The sequence below is a fragment of the Macadamia integrifolia genome, chromosome 2 (genome assembly GCF_013358625.1).
Source record: "Macadamia integrifolia cultivar HAES 741 chromosome 2, SCU_Mint_v3, whole genome shotgun sequence".
NCBI lineage: Eukaryota > Viridiplantae > Streptophyta > Magnoliopsida > Proteales > Proteaceae > Macadamia > Macadamia integrifolia.
This window is the reverse complement of record NC_056558.1, coordinates 10,700,888-10,721,724: the sequence shown is the minus strand read 5'-3', so window position 1 is coordinate 10,721,724 and position 20,837 is coordinate 10,700,888. Positions and strand designations below refer to the sequence as shown.

At 38.6% G+C, this 20,837-nt stretch overlaps 2 protein-coding genes across 4 annotated transcripts; both read left to right on the top strand.

Moving 5' to 3' along the window:
- The first annotated feature begins 648 nt into the window (after positions 1–648).
- LOC122067127 (phytochrome B-like) lies at positions 649–8,098 on the top strand. 3 transcript variants are annotated; one of them, XM_042630983.1, is made up of 5 exons: positions 652–1,282; positions 1,372–3,184; positions 3,846–4,653; positions 5,990–6,283; positions 7,149–8,098. In XM_042630983.1, exons 1-5 carry the CDS (start codon positions 1,253–1,255, stop codon positions 7,366–7,368), a joined length of 3,165 nt encoding a protein of 1,054 aa, XP_042486917.1. In that variant the 5' UTR covers positions 652–1,252; the 3' UTR covers positions 7,369–8,098. The 3 variants fall into 3 exon arrangements, with proteins under 3 accessions (XP_042486923.1, XP_042486917.1, XP_042486911.1); XM_042630977.1 differs by having other exon boundaries at positions 652–3,184; XM_042630989.1 differs by lacking the exons at positions 5,990–6,283; positions 7,149–8,098 and adding an exon at positions 5,406–5,753 and having other exon boundaries at positions 649–3,184.
- A 2,510-nt stretch (positions 8,099–10,608) lies between these two features.
- LOC122072253 lies at positions 10,609–20,038 on the top strand. The gene is made up of 14 exons (XM_042636839.1): positions 10,609–11,389; positions 11,828–12,245; positions 12,398–13,067; positions 14,305–14,345; positions 14,739–14,807; positions 15,919–16,019; positions 16,190–16,268; positions 17,731–17,829; positions 17,983–18,051; positions 18,171–18,220; positions 18,337–18,418; positions 18,639–18,733; positions 19,336–19,501; positions 19,654–20,038. The coding sequence occupies exons 1-13, from the start codon at positions 10,968–10,970 to the stop codon at positions 19,448–19,450; spliced, it is 2,310 nt and encodes a 769-aa protein (XP_042492773.1). The 5' UTR covers positions 10,609–10,967; the 3' UTR covers positions 19,451–19,501; positions 19,654–20,038.
- Positions 20,039–20,837: the final 799 nt, after the last annotated feature.

Genomic DNA, 20,837 nt, shown 5'->3' with positions numbered 1-20,837 from the left:
ACATGAGAGAGTATATAATGGAATGTGAGTTTGGAATTTGATATATAACCAATCCATACCATTTCAAAATCACCACATCATCCTTTTGCATGACACAAATGATTCCCTTCTCGCTCTGATAATCATCCTCTAAAATTTTTCTTAAGTTTTAAATTAAATAATTTTTTCTAGAGAAAACTACTGCAAATAATATGTTATTCTTTCACCTTAACATACATTATCAAAATTGGTACTGTTTTTTACTTTTATGGTATTGATTGTTTTTAATAAAAAAAGTTTAATTTACTTCAAGTATATTATATTCCACTAGGTAGAGGGGCAGTGATTATTAATGATGATTTTTTTTGTTTTTGGGGGTGGGGGGTGTTGGGGGTAACTGATTAATGAGGATTTGATTGGATTGATACTGATGAAGAATTATCCAATTAATAATTGGATCAAATTTGACAAGATTGACATCCTAAAGATATATTTTTAATAATAAATTTTGAAATGATATGAAATATATTTATACATTCATGTTAATGATTTAAAAAATTATTTAAGATTTTTTTTTTTACCTTTATTTCTCTTGCAACCAATAGAAATATAGAACATATACATGAAGTTTGAGCAGAGGACAGAAAAATTAGATAGAAAAAGAGAGAGAGAGAGAGAAAAAAAAAAAAAAAAAAAACTGTGAGCCTGAGTTGCAGCAACTCCAACCTGGAAGAAGCTCAAGAGCACAATAAACGAAGGAAAAATATTCAAAAAAAAAAAAAAAAAAAAAAACTAAACCTGAGAGGTAATTGAACTGAAATTGGGTATTTGCTTTCTTCCCCAACTCATCAGAAATCTCTCAAGGCCATTTCTTCCCAACAAAGAAGGGAAAAGGAAGAATTCAGAACCCAACAACGGCAACCCTTTGCTGCAACTCTATCGAATCGAAGCATAAGGGTTTTGAAAAGAAGAAAATCCCATTATTTTATCATCAAATCTTATCCATATGGATTATCGATTTCGACGAGACAGAAAGAAGCTCGAGAATTGAGACCCATTGGAGATCGTCATCCACCTCAGCCACAAAAAGAATGTAAAAGCTATATAGTCTACAGAGGAGAGAACCCTCAAAGAGAAAAACTCAAAATGGCTTCAGGTAGCAGAGCAACTAATGCTCACGAAACCCATCCCTTAGGGGGAAGCAGCGTCAAATCCCACCGAGGAGACTCCAAGAGCAAAGCCATTGCTCAGTTCACTGTAGACGCCCGCCTCCATGCCATCTTCGAACAGTCCGGCGAGTCCGGTAAGTCCTTCGACTATTCCCAATCCATTAAAACCTCTACCCAATCTGTTCCTGAACAGCAAATCTCTACGTACTTGTCGAAAATTCAGAGGGGTGGTTATTTACAATCCTTTGGCTGTATGATCGCCGTCGACGAGTCTACCTTTCGGGTTATTGCTTACAGCGAAAACGTCATCGAAATGCTCGAACTTAATCCCCAGTCAGTCCCCATTCTCGAGGAAACTCAGACCCTTACGGTTGGTACTGATGTCCGGACGATTTTTGCACCATCCAGCTATCATCTTCTTGAGAAGGCTTTCGGTGCTCGGGAAATCACGTTATTAAACCCTCTCTGGATCCATTCCAAAAGTTCCGGTAAACCCTTTTACGCCATATTACATAGAATTGATGTGGGGGTTGTAATCGACTTGGAGCCTGCGAGAACTGGGGATCCAGCTCTGTCGATTGCTGGTGCTGTGCAGTCGCAAAAGCTCGCCGTCCGAGCCTTCTCTCGTTTGCAGTCACTCCCCGGTGGGGATATCAAGCTTCTCTGTGATGCTGTTGTTGAACATGTGAGGGAGCTCACCGGTTATGACCGTGTTATGGTGTATAAGTTCCATGAGGATGAGCATGGAGAGGTTGTGGCTGAGAGCAAGCGACCGGATTTGGAGCCTTATATCGGGTTACACTACCCTGCTATTGATATACCCCAGGCCTCGAGGTTCTTGTTCAAGCAGAACCGGGTCAGGATGATCGCGGACTGCCACGCCACTCCTGTCGGGGTTATTCAGGATGAAGAGCTTATGCAGCCTCTGTGCTTAGTTGGTTCAACGCTTCGGGCCGCTCACGGGTGCCACGCCCAGTATATGGCCAACATGGGCTCAATTGCCTCATTAGCTCTGGCAGTAATTATCAATGGGAATGATGATGAGGGTACTTCTGGAAACTCTACGAGACTTTGGGGCCTTGTTATGTGTCACCACACTTCCGCTCGATGCATCCCATTCCCCCTCCGTTATGCCTGTGAATTCCTCATGCAGGCTGTTGGGCTTCAATTGAACATGGAATTGCAGTTAGCATCTCAATTGGCGGAGAAACATGTTTTACGGACCCAATCTCTTCTGTGTGACATGCTTCTCCGAAATTCCCTCACTGGGATTGTCACCCAGAGCCCCAGCATCATGGATCTTGTCAAGTGCGATGGGGCTGCACTCTACTACCAAGGGAAGTATTACCCGCTTGGTGTCACTCCTACTGAAGTGCAGATAAAGGACATCATTGAGTGGTTGTTGGCTCATCATGGGGACTCAACAGGTTTGAGCACAGACAGCTTAGCTGATGCTGGATATGCTGGAGCAGCATCCCTTGGTGATGCAGTTTGTGGAATGACTGTAGCTTATGTCACTTCTAAAGATTTCTTGTTCTGGTTCCGGTCTCATACTGCCAAAGAAATCAAGTGGGGCGGCGCAAAGCATCACCCGAAGGACAAGGATGATGGGCAGAGGATGCACCCACGCTCTTCATTTAAGGCGTTCTTAGAAGTGGTCAAGAGCCATAGTTTGCCATGGGAGAATGCTGAGCTGGATGCAATTCACTCGTTACAGATTATGCTGCGAGACTCGTTTAGAGATGCTGAGGGGAGCAATTCTAAGGCTGTGGTCAACGACCAGTTTGGGGATTTGGAATTGCAAGGGGTGGATGAGCTTAGCTCAGTTGCTAGAGAGATGGTTAGGCTGATAGAGACTGCAACTGCTCCTATTTTTGCGGTGGATTCCCATGGCTGTATAAATGGTTGGAATGCAAAGGTTGCAGAGCTTACAGGTCTTTCAGTCAAGGAAGCCATGGGGAAGTCACTGGTTCAGGACCTTGTTCATAAGGAATCTGCAGAGGTTGCCGACAAGCTGCTATTTCGTGCTTTAAGAGGTAAATCCTCGAGTACATAATTGTTGGTGCCCGTAGTTCTAGATCTTTGACCAGAAAATATTTTTGTTTTGGCAACTACATGTGGATTTGATGAATTATCAATGTTGATGGTGATCATTAGCCAAATAATGTTGTTTTGTTGAACTTCTTTTATAATTTAGTTTATTTAACCGAGGGCATGATAAGTATCATTACTGAACCAGGAGAACTGGATAACTTCTGGTATCTCCGATGCTTTCTCATTTTGTCCCTATATATATATATATATATATATATGTAAATATATATAATGTACATTTGCTTAGAATTTTAGTATATGTTTCTTCCTTCCTTTCCTCCTTGTAACTTCTTTGCCTTCTCCTTCTTGTCAGCTGATTTCATGGTATACTATCCTGAAAATGCCCAATGCATGCCGTCTTTTTTCAGTGGCTCATTATACCTTCATATATCTTTTTCTTTTTTAATTAATGACGCGTGCTTGTTTCACCAATATTAAGTTCTCTCTTTCTTTTATGGTTGGATTTTTTATTATAATGATTTCTTAACAATAATGGTTATTTTCAGTTGTTCCATTTAATGATAAGCCAATGAAGGACCTTATTCTTAACCTAAAGTCCATCTGCTGTGTGGAGTTTCCATTTCATGATTCAGATTTGTGCAGGTAAAGAAGATAAAAATGTAGAAATAAAGCTCAGGACATTTGGCTTGCAACAGCTTAAAAAGGCTGTCTTTGTAGTTGTCAATGCCTGCTCTAGCAAGGATTACATGGGTAACATTGTTGGGGTTTGCTTTATTGGTCAGGATGTCACTGGTCAGAAAGTAGTGATGGACAAGTTCATTCTTATACAAGGTGATTACAAGGCTATTGTACAAAGCCCTAATCCTCTAATACCACCTATATTTGCATCAGATGAGAATACCTGTTGCTCAGAGTGGAACACAGCCATGGAAAAGCTCACTGGGTGGGGAAGAGGGGACATCATTGGGAAGATGTTGGTGGGGGAGGTTTTTGGAAATCACTGCCGGCTTAAGGGCCTGGATGCTATGACTCAATTTATGATTGTGCTGCACAATGCAATTGCTGGGCAAGATACAGACAAGTTTCCATTTGCCTTCTTTGACCAGCATGGGAAATATGTGCAGGTCCTCTTGACAGCAAATAAGAGGGTTAATATGGAGGGCCGGATTATTGGTGCGTTCTGTTTCTTGCAGATTGCAACCCCAGAACTGCTGCTGGCTCTGGAAGTGCAGAGGCATCAAGAGAAGAAATGCTTTTCAAGGATGAAAGAGTTGGCCTACATCTGCCAGGAAATAAAAAATCCACTAAGTGGGATACGGTTTACTAATTCACTGTTGGATGCTACAGACTTAACAGAGAATCAGAAGCAGTTTTTGGAGACAAGTGCTGCATGTGAGAAGCAGATGCTGAAAATAATTACGAATGTTGATCTGGAAAGCATTGAAGATTGGTGAGTTTCCTCGTAAGTTTATTTGTTTTGGTTGTGAGTTCATTTTATGATGAAGTGTGCTTCATACTGTAACTTATTCAGTTTATGGATATCAATCTCTGAGTCAGCTATGGTTTAATAGCAGCTATCTTTTTGGTGCATAAAATTCACAATAATCACCTTTCATCCTTTCTGGGGTTATTGCCACTCTATGTGGTATCTCTGAAAAGAAAGAAGTCGCTGAATCCTGCTTCAATTCACAAACCGGTGCCAGCCTTTACAATGGACAGAGAACCTTAAGAGGATTAAGTTCTTGGATTGCAGAATAATGGGATGGAGGGAATAGCCAACTAAGATTACAAGGAGAAGGTCAGGTGTCTGAGATATATAGTTTTTTTTGGTAGAACCAGACATGAAAATAATGAAGAACAAAATGAAGGAAAGAATATTAGAATTGCTTATTAGATTTGAGCTGAAAGCATTCTAGTAGTCAATCGTGGCACATGAAGCATCATACCTTCAAAGGAACTTGATTATAACTTCAAACTAGCAACAAGCAAGCAGAACAAGAAAAGAACTTTGGATGGGTGTGTCATATACTCCTACTTAGTCTGAAACTCAAAAATAGAATTACAGTTGTGATATTTATTTATTAATATAATTTATACAGTGTCACTTTTCTAAAGTCAATGGCATTATGCTTCTATTATTAGTAAATAAAATTAGTATTTGTTGTTGTTCTCATTATTATTATTTTTAAATGCATTGTGCAGGGACCACAAGGCTAAGCCTCACATCCTTGTGGCCTTTGTATTACACTTCTGGTGGTCTTAAGACATTGGTTCATACCTTTGCTTTTGAAAATGTTATATGCATCTGGTGTTGATTCTGAGTTTCTCCTAATTCTTAATGGCATTAACTGTTTGTGATTCTCTGCTGAATCTGAATGGCTGGTATAAAAATGAAGTTGGGGCCTCTTAAGGTTTATATCTTTGGAATGTGACCAAATCTACTTGGTAACAATGCATCTTTTTACTGATGGCCCATTGCCATGCATGTCATTAATTTGTGTAGCTTGTATATTGATATTAGTGATAAATAAAATATCAGGTTTTTTGTTTTGAGTGGTTCTTTTTGTCCACTCAATGCCATATGATGGGTGTCGGTTCAGAATCCTTTGTTTTTTGTCTATTTGGGCGTGCCATTACAAATTTATACTTTCTTTAGGCTTGAAAAGATTCTTATAGTTTTCAAGTCCATTGCCGATAGAAACACTGTATTCAAGTATGCACAAATACATATATTGTTGCTACCTGGCAGAGCAAGAACTGAGATTTCCCCCTCCTTCTGGAAACAGTTCCTTGGAGCTTGACAAGGCTGAATTTTTAGTTGGGAGTGTTATAGATGCTGTTGTTAGCCAAGTAATGATCCTGCTGAGAGAGAGATGTATACAATTGTTCCGGGACATTCCAGAGGAAATCAAAGCACTGGCTGTTTATGGTGATCAAATAAGAATTCAACAAGTCTTGGGTGATTTCTTGTTGAATATGGTGCAGTGTGCGCCATATCCAGGAGGTTGGGTAGAAATTCAAGTTCATCCTAGTTTGAGGCTGATCTCAGATGGAATTGAGCTTGTGCATCTTGAGTTCAGGTCAGTTAGCTATTATTCAATTTCATGCTCTATTTCATTCTCATATAACACTTGATTTTTTTTTCCTTTGTTTAATTTTTTGAAACTGTGACAAATTCTCGGTAGATTACGCTAATTAGACAAAGATGAATTAGCTTAAATTCACATTCCTTTCTTATCTGTTCTTCCTGTATTAACTCTGAGATTAGTGTTAATACTTTACTAGCTGTTTTAAATTTGGTTTTGTCTGGTTTATGTCTGGGCTTCTTGGGAGGTCTTCACTGTGCTATTGACCTGTTTGAATGGGCTTGAAATTTGTACCAATTTGTTCTTAGTCTTGACTGGTATAAACATTTTCTTTGTGTATTGTAGTTTACTAGATTTATTTCTTCATATAACCGTGAGAACAAAATGTTGTCCCTCTCATAGTTCTCAAGGCATCGCCTTGGATGCCTTGGTCGCCTTTTTGGTGCCGCCTTGCGTCTGGACCATGTTTAGTTATTTCAAATGGAGGCAATGCCAAGTGAAATATGGATTCCATTAACTGGGGTAATAATTGAAGGGCATAAACTTCATTTACTAACCATGATGGTTTGATATTCTGCAGAGTAATGTGGTTCTGTTACTATAGGCTAATAGAGCACAATGAATCTGTTTTTTGTTGTCTATTTATTATTCCTTCTAGGTCTTTATAATGAAATACTATAGTAAATAATAAAAGAATGACCATTCGTAATGTTCACAGGTGTCCGTATTAACCATTCGTGATGTTCACAAGTGTCCTTTCTTATTGTTAGCAATTTTAATGCAAATGTAGTCATCAATTTGCTAAACCCTTTCAAGGTTCAAGTCTGTTTCCTAATCATGTGCTGCTTCTTTGGTATAGGATTGTGTGCCCAGGGGAAGGTCTTCCTCCACAACTTGTCCAAGATATGTTCCATATCAGCCAGTGGGTAACCCATGAAGGCTTGGCCTTGAGTATGTGCAGGAAGATTCTAAAGCTAATGAATGGTAAAGTCCAATATATCAGGGAGTCTGAAAGATGTTACTTCCTTATAATCCTTGAACTTCCCATGCCCAGGAGCGGTTCCAAGAAGGCACACTAGTCTCTTCACATTCTAACTCACTGGACTCGAGAGAATTTCTCTTGTAGCCTGAAATTGATTTCATGTTTCTGCAGTTTCCATGAATAGGTTGCTTGACCCCTGCTGACAAGGTCTCTGAGTACAAGCTTCCCTTAGCTGATAATATGTAGTAAACATGCCCAAAATGAGTTACATCCTTCTTATGTAGGAAATTTTAATTTACTTTTACTGGTCTGAGGATGGGCTGGGGGAGTGGACCCCATTTAGTCGGGAACTTGGGATAAGGCTGAGTTGAGTCGAGTTGAGTTGAGGTTGGTGGAGAAATTGAATTCTACTGTTGTACAAGCACTTCTTACTTCTTGTCTGACTCTTGAATAACACTGACAAGGTTGTGCCAGTATGTCTTTCAGCTGGAAGGCCCAAATGAGATGCAATAATATTTTTGTGGTGGCTGTGCAGAGGCTTAATAATATTGGATCCTACTTGTATAATGAAGTTTCTTAGGTTCAACAAGATGTACTGCAATTTCCACAGCTTCAAGGATCCTTCCCTCTAATGCCTTGTTGTAGCTTATTGTGTATAAAACCTACTGTACTCTTGTCTTATCAATATCTATGCAACATTTGAATCATCTGAACATCTGATCTCTGAGAATTTTTTTTTTAGTATGTTATGTATTAATGTTTTGCGGCTTGACTGCCTGTGGTTGGATTTATCATCTTTCTCTGTAATAAAAGAAGTGCTTCAATGATCTTCGCTTCTCTTTTTAACATATTATGGAAATCGGATTTACAGGAACCAAATAACCCTGTGGAGTAGAGACAAGAACCTGGCCACTTAAAGGTGCAAGTGGCTCTTCTTTAATCTCTAGATTCTCTACTTTCTCTACAAACAACTTCACCGAATCACCAGAAGTTCAGAACAGTGAACAGAGTTGAGATCTGGAGACCATAACCATTAAAATAACAGGTCCACAATGATCCGAAAGTCCAAACTCTAAGCCACCAATCGGGTGGGTATGTTTCCTTCTTTCTTTTGTAGTCACCTGTCAAAATCTAATAGCTGATGGTGCAATGTGCTACTGAGGCCATTTCATGAGAGAGAGAGAGAGAGAGAGAGAGAGAGAGAGAGAGAGAGAGAGAGAGAGAGAGAGCTAGTGTAGAACTCAAATCCTTTGTGGTGAGCAGTAGTGAGGATCCAAGGGCTGAGGGGGTCTAGGCATGCACCTCAACCATTGAATGCTCACTGTCGTTCACTATCTCCTCGTAGAGGATTTTCATGCGCTAGTGTATCCTCACCTAGGGGTTCAAAGAACCTTTTCCCATGTAATAATTAATGGAAAAAGGCTGGAATGTGACCATGGTGTACTCCTTTTCCGTTTCCTGCTACTGATTAAGCGTGTGAAATGTGAATATAAGTGGGCAACATGTAGATCCCTCTCCCAATAATTAATCAACATAATAAAATGCCACATTTTTGCTTGGCTCTTGTTTGTCTAAAATCTATGTTTTTGTCATTTTTTTTTTCATTCATTCATTCTTTTTTTGGGTTAATTTCTATTACTTTGGCACTCCCTTATATTTTACCCAATATTTGCTCAAACTCCTTATTTGAAGTTAGGCTCCCCTTAAAAAAGGGGGGGGGGTGTTTCTACCTCTCTTTTTTCCCTTGTTAATTCAAAATTTTTAAATTACCCTTGATCCCCTTCCACAGACCTCACTCCAACAAATAAACAGGTCAACAGTACGGACATCCTTCACTAGGTGTGCCATGATCCACAGCAACACTTTGATATTGTGTATGCCAGCATCTAGAAACTCCGAGGTTATTCATTATTTATCATCTGTGGGATTCCATTCTCCTTTACCTATGATCTTAAGATTGAACAATGAATCGATGTGTTCATATGGGTTCTCTTGTTTTATCTTCTCCCTCCATGCTCAACGGGCTTCTATTGGAGGGATTAGAATGAATTCTTTATCTGTGACAATTATTAAGATGTTGGAGCAAGTTTATATTATTAGGTAAGTATAGAGGAGTGATAGAAATTTTCAATTTAATTTAGAAAAAAGAAACACTTAATGTCAAAGTGCATATTCCAACATGCATCCTCATATAATGAGATGTGGAACCCACGTTGATACTCTCTATTATTCTAACTCATGTGGACCCTCATGTGAATGATTCTATCATTTTCTACAATATCATTAGTGTGGCGTGTGCTACTCTCTTATTCTAACTTTTGTGGATGATACCATCATTCTCTAGATTCTTTTGAGTCAAGGTGAACCTTCTCTCCTTCATTTTTGTTTTTATTTTTTTAATTTATTTTAGAAATAAAAAAAAAAAAATATATATATATATATATATATATATAAGGAAGTGTTTTTTGTGAGTCTCTTCAAATTTGGGACTCAGAGTATATTCTTTTCAACTTTCGAAAATTTCTTACAAATATCATTACTTTTTCTTGCAATAAAATTCGATGTTTTTTATTTAAAAAAAAAAATCATCTTTCTTAGTTTCTGACACAAATTTTTTTAAGAAATTAGAATAAGAAAATTGTGTCTAAGAATATTGACAAAAGCAAAGATGAGGATAAGTCTACCTAAATCCAAAAAGTTAGAAGAGGAAAACCATCTAAAAAAATACCCATCTTTAGTCTTTTATCAGTTAAAATGCATTAAAGTTCCTCAGCTTCAATTCTTAAAATGGAATATGTTAACAACTTGAGACCTTTTTTCTTTTTTTGGTAGCAAAATTTGACTGTTGAAGACCTTTCAGAGTGGACAGAGTACTGATACTGGACAGAGGACGAATGGATAAGAAGAGAATTTTATTTAGAAAATGATTTAGAGGAGTCGAACTTTGGCTTTGGGTCATTTCTTGTCACCGGAAAATCTGAAGACAGAGTGGCTATGAATTGCTGTAAAGGACCAAAAGAGGCTAACGATGGCCAATGGCTTCTCCATTCAGTCCACATTCTCTCTTGGACAATACAGTAATTCCAATGTGAGTTTCGACGTGAAGAGCAGTAGAGCTGGTGAATTCGTTAAATCCAGACCAACCATTTTAGTTTACCACACCTCCTGGGTCCCCTCCTATATAATAAAGTGAAAAGGAGAGAGAGAGAGAGAGGAGAGAGATGAGTAGCAATCTGTGGGTGGAATCAAGACAAGCAAGTGCCCTCAATTATAAATGACTTCTGAAAGTTACATGTTGAGCAGATCATGAGAGAGAGAGAGAGAGAGAGAGAGAGAGAGAGAGAGTATAGAGTGAGAATAAGAAAATAAAACCAGGATCAATCCTCTCCAACAGGAGGGGGGGGGGGGCGGAGACCCTATAAAGTACAAGAAGAAGAAAGCCAAAGCATTAAGAAGAAAGGAAAGCAAAAGATAAAAATAGACATTTTATGGTATCTCAATCAGAACCAATTCCATTTCATCGACCAAAAACATCACCAGAGGCAGAGGGGGATAGAGAGTCGAGAAAAAAAGGAAGGGAACCCATTTGGCAATTGATGAATCTCTTTAGCATCTGGGTTACCATCATATCTTTTTCTCAGTAATTTCTCGCTAGAAGTGATAAGAAATTCTATTGGGTACTGTTGACTTTACCTAATGGACACCCCACCAGCTGAGGAGCTGCTGAAGAAGATCCAAGAGCTCGAAGCCGGCCATGCCCACCTCAAACAAGAGATGTCGAAGCTGTTGCTCAGCAGTGGTGGCACCGGCACTGATGGCAAATCGGTACACCGGCATCAGCGCTCACATTCGGTATCGCCGGAGAGATCGAGAATGAGCGCTTTGAGGAGGAAAGGTGGTGGTGGGTTGGATGGACCCGCCTCCTCATTCAGGAAGAGGTCACTTTCTTTCAGACATTCGTCTCCGTTGCAAAGGGAGAGCAGCAGCCGTGATGCTTCCAGTCCCAGACCTGCTGGTCCTGCAGCCGTTAACTTAACCAATAAGCAGTACCTCAATATTTTGCATTCTCTGGGTCAGTCCGTTCATATATTTGACCTCAATGGCCGTATAATTTACTGGTAAGCTTTCTTCTTTCCTAATTCCAGTCTTTTGTTACACCTTCCATTACCCTTTTCTTGCTCTGCTCATATGCGAGTATGCAACCATCTCTGAAAGCTATGGTTGAAATGGTGGGCTTAGTTTTAATTTCCTCTCTTACTCTCTGCATGCCTGTGTTTTCTGTGATATGGGGGTCTCGTTTTCTGGGTTGTTGGTGGTTTTTGTAATTGTCATAGTGGAATTTAGATTAACAAGTGTCTCTGGATTGAATTTGATTATCTTCTGCAAGTAAATCAATAGAAAGACACCTTCCATATTTAAGGTATTCTGTTAAAATCCGTAGGCTGATGTTTTCACTTCTCAATCTAGCCCTTTTCCGTTGAGCCTAGCTTGTCAGCCGGATATGGAGATTCTTTGATTTTAATCTTTTAACCATTTGGTAATGTTCCACTTGACAGGAATCAAACTGCTGAACATCTTTATGGTTATTCTGCTTCAGAAGCCCTAGGTCAGGATGCTATTGAGCTCCTTACGGATGCCTGCGATGCTGAAGTAGCCATTAATATAGTACAGCGAATAACCATGGGGGAGAGTTGGACTGGCCAGTTCCCTCTGAAGAATAAATTAGGAGAGCGTTTTCTAGCTACTGTTACTAACACTCCACTCTATGACGATGATGGTACTTTGGTAGGGGTTATTTGTGTGTCAAATGATTCACAGCCCTTTCAAGAAATGCGGCACCCGTCCTCTATGATGAAGCCTTTGGAAGCTGGTTCCGGGTTTTCTTGGTCAAGAAGTAGTCCTACAGTTACAAAACAAAATGTAGATTTTCAGCAACCTCTGCAAGTTGCAATTGCCTCAAAATTATCAAATCTAGTGAGTTTTTCCACTCACATTTTCCTTTCTTCCTATAATACTTTTGAATATTCTCTTCTGAGGTGCTTTATGTACCAAGAGCAAGATAATGGCTGTTGTCATGTTATTATTTTTAGTGTAGCTTCTCTTGATTGTTAGAACTACCAAAACAGGCTTCTAAAGTGACCAACAAAGTCAAGTCAAGAATTAGGACTGGTGAGAACAGTATGGAGCGTGAAAGTGGGAGTGGAGATAGCCAGTATTCCGATCATGGTTTATCAGATGCAGTTCTCTTTGACAATAGAGAGGATGCTACTTCCAGTGGAGCTAGCACACCTAGAGGAGACATACTCCCATCTCCCTTTGGTGTGTTTTCGCAGGTTGCCGTGGATGAAAAATCCCCTGGAAGATCCTTGAAAGATTCTGGTGAGGAGGGTGAGGGGAAGTCTGGGTTCCAGAATATCATAACTGCAAAGGCAGAAGCATGGATCGGTAAAAAGGGGATATCTTGGCCTTGGAAGGGAAATGAGCGGGATGGACCGGAGGTGAGGACTACACGTTTTGTCTGGCCCTGGGTGAATTGTGATCAGGAAAATGACTTGGGTCATCCGAAGAAAGCTGATTCAAGTGCAAAACCAGAAAGGCTAGTTGGTGAAAGCAACCGGCCAAATAATGAGGCTTCCGGGTCCTGGTCCTCCGCATTTAATTTTAACAGCACAAGTAGCGTGAGTAGCTGTGGAAGTACCAGCAGTAGTGCTGTTCATAAATTGGATATGGATGCTGACTGCAATGATTATGAAATCTTGTGGGAGGACTTGATGATTGGAGAACTGATTGGGCAAGGTAATAACTTTTTTGTGAACAATAAATGACCTTACCCTTTAACTTTTGGCAAAGCCATTACAGCTTTACATTCCACTCAGACTGAGCTAGTTACTGATTTATAAGCTTTGAGCTAGTAACAGATTTATAAGCTTTCTTCTGAAGTTTCCTTCTTCTTGAAATCCAATGGCTAGAATTATTTTGGCATTTTCAACCATGTTTTAGATTTCCCACTCATGGTTTAAAGTATCTCCGATACCGATACAATACCCTCCGATACGTATCTTAAATTTAGCCGACCGATACGATACACACCGATACGATACATGGAATTTTTAAAATATTTTTGTATCGATATATATCCTACGATATATACCGATATGCACCAATACACTATCGATACGTACTGATACTCTATGAAAAATATAAAATCGAGATGAAATATACGTTTCGGTATGTGTCAATAAGTATCGGTGAGTATTTGTATGTATCGATCGGTACGTATCGATGAGTATCAGTACGTATCGGTGAGTACCAGTACGTATCGGTATGTACTGATACAGTGTGCTATGGTCATATAATGGCCAAGATGGGTATTTTTTCAGAAAACACGATTTTTGAGAGCTTTTTGTTCCAAAGTTGCTACCAACCATATTTCTCTCTGACTAAAGTGGAAATCAAGGTTGAGAACAAGGATTTTACATTTATAGGACAACTACAAACCTTGAATTCTTAGTGCGATACCCTCAATTTAGTGTTTATGCATATTACATGTTATCAATAGATTTTTTTAACAATTTTTTATGTAAAAGTGTTTAAAAAGGTGTTTCATATCCATTTATGTGCGTATCTTTAGTGTATCTTAGCATATCTCCGACATGATACGATACCCTCCGATACGTATCTTAATTTTGGTCGACCGATACAGCGACTGATACCGATACTTTAATCCTTGAATTTATTTATCCCACTTCACAATCCACACTAGCTTAGTAAATATGGTTAAGGAAAAAGAATTCAAGGGCTTGATGAGTTACAAAAAACTTTGCCGAACAGAATAATTTCTTGGGGAAAGGGGGGTGGGGGGGAGCCAGATACAAGTATTTCCATTTAATTTTGTCACTTTAATAGTTCTTTTTTTCCACCTAATATATCTACAAGTCTTGTTCCTAATTTGGCAATCTTGTGATGTTTCTCCATGCTATAGATGTTCTTTTGACATTTATTTATTTTTTAAAAATTTTTTTAATTCTCACAGGTTCTTGTGGAACTGTATATCATGGACTCTGGTATGGCTCGGTATGTTTTCCCCCTTTCTTTTCCCTTTTTGACCTCATTAATAAGATATAAGCAACATACTCTCTCCTCTAGCCTGGACTCAGATATTTTGGAGGAGGTGATATCCAGTTTTGGCTTATAGATCTGGCATCTTTAATGTTACTTTATAATGCATGACATGTATAGAACATTGCTGAAGTGCTAGTTATGAAGAAGTGACTTGCCAATGTGCAAGCATGGAATGTGCACAAGGCATTTGGAATTGTCGCCTTATATGATGCTGGTTTTGTGGGTTGGGGATAATTTTATCTCTGAATCATATCATTTTCTAAATCAGTGGACAAATTTCATGCAAAAGAACTATGGCTGATCTCCCCTTTTTGTTTATTCAATGTTTTCCACCTTTTTTCTCAGGATGTTGCAGTCAAGGTGTTCTCCAAGGAAGAATATTCGGATGAAGTAATATTTTCCTTCAGACAAGAGGTTGTTTTGATAGTTAAACTCACCATTAAATCATTCATATATTTTCTTTACAATTTTTATTCCACTGAAGCTAGTTTAAACCTCCATACACTTTTTAGATGAATGTCTGATGCACTTGGAAACTATCTCATTCAATAAGAAAGTTCTTTCTGTCTTTGATTACTCTCTTAACTATTTAGGATTGTGGAAAATGTTTTGTTCTTAAAAATGAGCACCCTTTTTTCATTAATGAAATATAGAAGGCATAAATGTATATTCTACCAGAGCAATCAGGCCTCTCATCAGATCATGTGGTTTGTAGATGAATATACTAATCTGAATATAAAAATATAATATTGAACAACATGGATCCTTCCATTTTTTTTCAATTATCCCTACCTTGGCGGATGGAATATTTACTCAGGTTCCCCATTTACCATAGAGTTAGGCTCCCATAAATGACCAACTTTTAAATGGACCCTCTCCTGTAGGGTCACGTACACCAACTAAACCCAGATTCATATTATCTTGTCTTCTTCTTCTCTCTCTCTCTCTCTCGCTTTTTTTTTTTTTTTTTCTGCCAGTTTGATTTCACCATCTTGATATTTGTTGTTCTCTTTGCAATATTGCTGAATACCATGGTTACTATGTATCAACCATCCCATTTAGATGCAAATGGATTTTTTTAATTTTTGCTACCTTCATCCGTCTCTGTTTGAACGAACAATACTTGAGCTTACCCACTATCAATTTTGTTGAAAGCATGAGTTTATGTGTTCCTTTTCTGCCACACTATCAATTTTGTTGTGATTGTTGGAATATCATTTCCCATTTGGCAATGTGAAATTCTTCATAAAAGGCATCATGACCCTGTTAGGTGATGAGATCATAATGTTGGCATCTTAAGGGCACTGTTGTTTCTTGCTTGCATTTGTTTGTTTTGCTTTCTTGTTTAAGGGTGTGTCTGGGAATGAATAGTTCTTGAGGATATTGAACTATATTTCCACTAAGGTTTAGTGGCCCTGATTGAAAATGCTTCGGTGAAAGTATAAATATGGTCTTCTTTTGTTTTGATCTTATTATAAATTGTGGGCTTGAGAAATTGTTCTGAAGATAACTTTTATCAATGAAGGTATCACTTATGAAGAGGCTCCGACATCCAAATGTACTACTCTTTATGGGTGCAGTTACTTCACCTCAACGTCTTTGCATTGTTACAGAGTTTCTCCCACGGTTCATTTTCCTTTCCCTTCAAAAATTTAGATTGGGAGCAATCTGATTCATGATTCCTATGTTATGCTTGTGTGACATCACTCTACTAAAATTATCATTACTTCTATATACTTATTTTCAGTATATTTTTAAATCCTACTTCTGGCTTACTTTTTTTAATTTTAATGCAGTGGAAGTTTGTTTTGGTTGCTTCAACGGAACACAACTAAACTGAACTGGAGACGGCGTGTTCACATGGCATTGGATATTGTGAGTATTATCATCTACGGTTTGCATAAATGAGATTATGATTTCATTGAGATGAAAGGGTAATAGTATGCATGTTTTAACAATACCTATATTATGACATGTTATTATGTTATGACCGGACTTATGAGATCTTATGGTAGTTGTATATGTCTTATGTATTCATTTGTGTCTGTAGTTCTTCTATCATATTTTTTATTTATATAGGATAAAAGGTAGTACAATGTTCATGTGGCTAGGCTGGAGCACTGGTAGCCTGGCCCAATATGAGATAGGGTAGCACTCTGGATCAGCTGCATGTCAAATTTGTGATCAAACTCAATCATGAGGCTCACCATGTTTTAGACCGTTGTAAATTTAGTTGTTTAACGGCTTTTACCTTGACTTTTCAACTGCTTTTTGAGGCATTATTTTGCCAAATGGAAACTCTGTTTGGTCTTAAATTTGCACATGGATCGAGAAGGTTGTTTTGGTGCTAGGCATGCTTCCAAACGGCAGTTCTAAGTTGCAAAATGTTCAAGGTAGAACATTTTGGTGCCTCAGGCTAGGGATGTGTTTATGGATTTATGTATCTATTTGGCTTTGTTTCCTACATTATTACTGATTCATCTCATATTAATGTTCTACAAGTATGATTAAATCATACTGCACCCAAGGTTTAAAGTATCGGTATTGGGTGTCGTATTGGAAAGATGATTTTAAGAGTCATATGGTATCGCATTGGTGAGACACAAGATACTCGAAAGATAGTATGGAAATGGTCAAGAAACAGATGGAAATACCTAGGATATATGCAGAATACAATTTTGAAGCATAAAGCAGTATGAATAAACAACATGTGAAATATATCATTTATAAAAAGGATAACATAGTACAATGGGCAAGCGCATTCAATTAATTATATATAAAGGATGAGGTTTCATACATGTACTAATACCAAAAAATTTTAGATATCGTATTGATAATGTATCATATCAGTACCTTAAAAAGATATGATACATATCAGTTGGTATCGGCAGATACGGTAGGCTGCTTGAAACCTTGACTGCACCGGACCTGATATATTATGTCCCATTTGCCATGTGACTCTAATACTTGCCACACAAGAAATGGTAGGAAACATTCTTCTCATCAGTTGTGTTTACACGATTGTGTTTTTCTTTCTTTTAGAAATTAGAATTGCCTTCTGCAGTTTTATGATTATGATAAATAGGTCAGCAAATGTTCTCACATAATGCATGCCCCTCGTCCATTAGATTTCTTTCATATAAGAGTGGCACATACAAGATTAATTCTAGTTGCTGCTATCCCATAAATCTTTCTATGGTGCTATGAAGATGTACTAGTTGATTGTTCTTGGTATCGATAACACTAAAAAAATTTAAGTGCCTTATTTCTCTTTTCACTTAAATTTCTGTCATACACTCTTGATAATGCATGATATCTCGGCTAATCTGTTCTACAGGCACGGGGCATGAATTATCTCCATCACTGCAACCCCCCTATCATCCATCGAGATTTGAAGTCGTCAAATCTTTTAGTTGATAGGAATTGGACAGTGAAGGTGATGTTTTATTTCCATGATAATGTTGTCTATTAAGGACTTTCTCTTCTCTTTAAGATCGTTAAATTCCCCCCCCCCTCTTCTTTTCCTGGCAAAGGGAAATTTAATTTAGTCAAGAGATATAAATCAACATTTCTGTCCTCTTGCTATTAGGTTGGTGACTTTGGTCTCTCACGTCTTAAACGTGAAGCTTACCTGACAACCAAGACTGGAAGAGGAACGGTATATAAGATAGAACTGTTGGCTTCATCTTTCATATTTCTTTCCTTTTCATGGTCAAGATATTCTGAAGTGGGGCTTTATAATCAGAAGTACTTATCCAACTATTTATTTTTCTGTAGCCACAATGGATGGCCCCAGAGGTTCTTCGTAATGAGCCTTCAGATGAGAAGTAGGTCCAAATCTTTTTGTAGTTTTGTTGCTGGTATTTGATTCATTTGGTTTGGGATTTCATTCTCAGATTTCTCGAGTCACAGACAACTCATTTTTCCACGTGAAATCTTTAAGGTCTGACGTGTACAGCTTTGGGGTGATATTGTGGGAGCTTGTCACTGAGAAGATCCCCTGGGATAATCTCAACTCAATGCAGGTATTCTTATTATGTATTCGTAATAGTATTCAACTGAACAGTAACATATGTAGTATCCTTGCAGCATAACTTTGACCTTTGTTGGCATCTTTTTTTACTATCCCATCTGAATACTTGTTTGCGAGGAAAGCAAAGAAAAGAAATATCCTTTTGGACCATCATATGCTTTAGCATGGAATTTGTCAACTCTTAACATTTCTTACTAAATTTTTTTCTGCAGGTAATTGGAGCTGTTGGGTTCATGAATCAACAGCTAGAGATCCCAAAAGCCCTGGATCCACAATGGGCATCTATAATTGAGAGCTGCTGGCATAGGTGTGTGGCTCCTGTGTTCTGAAAATTTTATTTATAGTATTTTCTCCAATCAAACCAGGACAGAACTCAGTTTATGAATGCTTATCAGTCATCCCAGACTTTAGTGTTCTCTATGAAGCAGAGGTTTGACTTCCCCGAGTGACCTACACGATACAGCTCTACAGGGTATCGAAATTTTTTATGATTTTCATATTTGAGGTATACGTAGTTATGAGGAATTAAATCTCGGGTTTGGGGACTGGATTGAACACCGCTAATCCCGGATCTGGGCTTGGATCCTGTGACAGATCAGCTGATCCAGCCTGATCCTGGCCAATATTCCGCATAACTGATCCCAAAACAGATCGGCCATTGTGCCAGAGATCTGGTTATTTAAAACCTTGGGTAGTCACTGTGTCTGTACTCAGTAGTTTGGATGTTCAGATCTATGTTGTCTCTGTAATGAGAAATCAAAATGTAAGTATAAGTATGTGTTACATTCACTAATATAATACAGTAGTGGCAGTGTTCATGTTCTTCATTTTGCATTTAGATTTAGGTATGAAGTATGTATTACATTCACAGTTCTGTTATGGGTGTTGACTTTCAATTGTACAAAACAGTGATCCACCGTGTAGACCCACATTCCAAGAGCTGCTAGAAAGGCTTAAAGGTCTGCAGAGACAGTATTCCATTCAATCCCAGTTGAATCGTGCAACCCCTGGGGATGCCACATAGAAGTACTATAAATCTGAAAACCCCAATAATTGAAGGCTGCATTATCACAAGGTAATGAGTTGTGGTGTATCATCTAAGCTTTTGCTTTTGTTTTTGGTATCTCCATTAGAAGCATTGGTTGCAAGTATAAATCCATGAACAGTCAAGGTGTCTTGCATGTAATCCTATGGCTGAAAGTGTATATTCTCTTGTTCAACCCCTAGGTGGTTGGTATATGCCTGGTTCACCATCAACCTTGGAAAAGGTAATAAAGGAAGGGAAAAGGAATATGGTTGGAGGATATGTGTAGATCATTGGATGAGCAGGCACAGTTTTGATGGTGGTGATTATTGTTTCTGTTCTTTCTGATCTGAAAGATCCTGCCAACGGGCAGAGAAGCCAGTGTTCATAATCCAATTCATGTGGTTTTGTTTCAAGCTTGTTAACCATTTGTGATTCGTCTGGAAACTGTTAACATACCGTTTAAACTGTTCTTACAAGCTTCTCTCCACTTCTTTTTGTTTTTACAGAATCATTTCTTGGCAAGTGTATAAAAACAGTGATGATGTAATCTGTTAATTTATAACCATCCCGTGGTGTTCATTTTTATTTTTTTTGAAGGTAGCTAGCTTCAAGTTGCAGACGGTTGGTTGGAAAGTAGGTTAGCAACCATTCATGGATTGAAGTGTGGGAATCAAGGCCATGAACATATTTCCTAGACACTTTTCATGTATAATGGCAAGTAGATAGCTTGGCTCCCCTTATCCTAAATATTTGAAATGGTTAGCCTTGGGGCAGTCAAGAATCAAGATAGCCAGCCTTGATGCAATGGCAAGAGCCCCTTATCCTAAATATTTGAAATGGTTAGCCTTGGGGCAGTCAAGAATCAAGATAGCCAGCCTTATAGCCAGCCTTGATGCAATGGCAAGGTTGCTCCATTGCAACCATTATGTTGCATGGGTTCAAGTTGGGAAACAACCTTTCTGCAAAGTGGAGGTTAGGCTGTGTACAGTATGTCCCTCCCTAGACACCCCAGCAACTGGAACCTTGTGCACTGGGTAACCCCCTTTTTCAGTCCCCAGGGCTACAGACTTAGTTCTTTCTGGCTGATTTGGACCTAACTTGGTAAGGACCAGCCTCGGGTCAATTCATGAGTAGCTAGGCAACTTGAGCAAACTCACAGGAAGCATTCCAGGTTTTGAACCCGTGGATGAAATCCACACAAGACCTCGGAAAGTTAAACCTATTTGTTTGGATGATAAAAAGACAGTCCAGTGTAGAGTGTACCACTACTTTCGATTGGTTTACACTGTTCCATCCTCTCATAATGGAATTGGAAGCTTTCAAACCACCAATTTCATCACGATACCCAAAAAACCCTGTTTCAATTATTTGGCCAGAGTTAAAT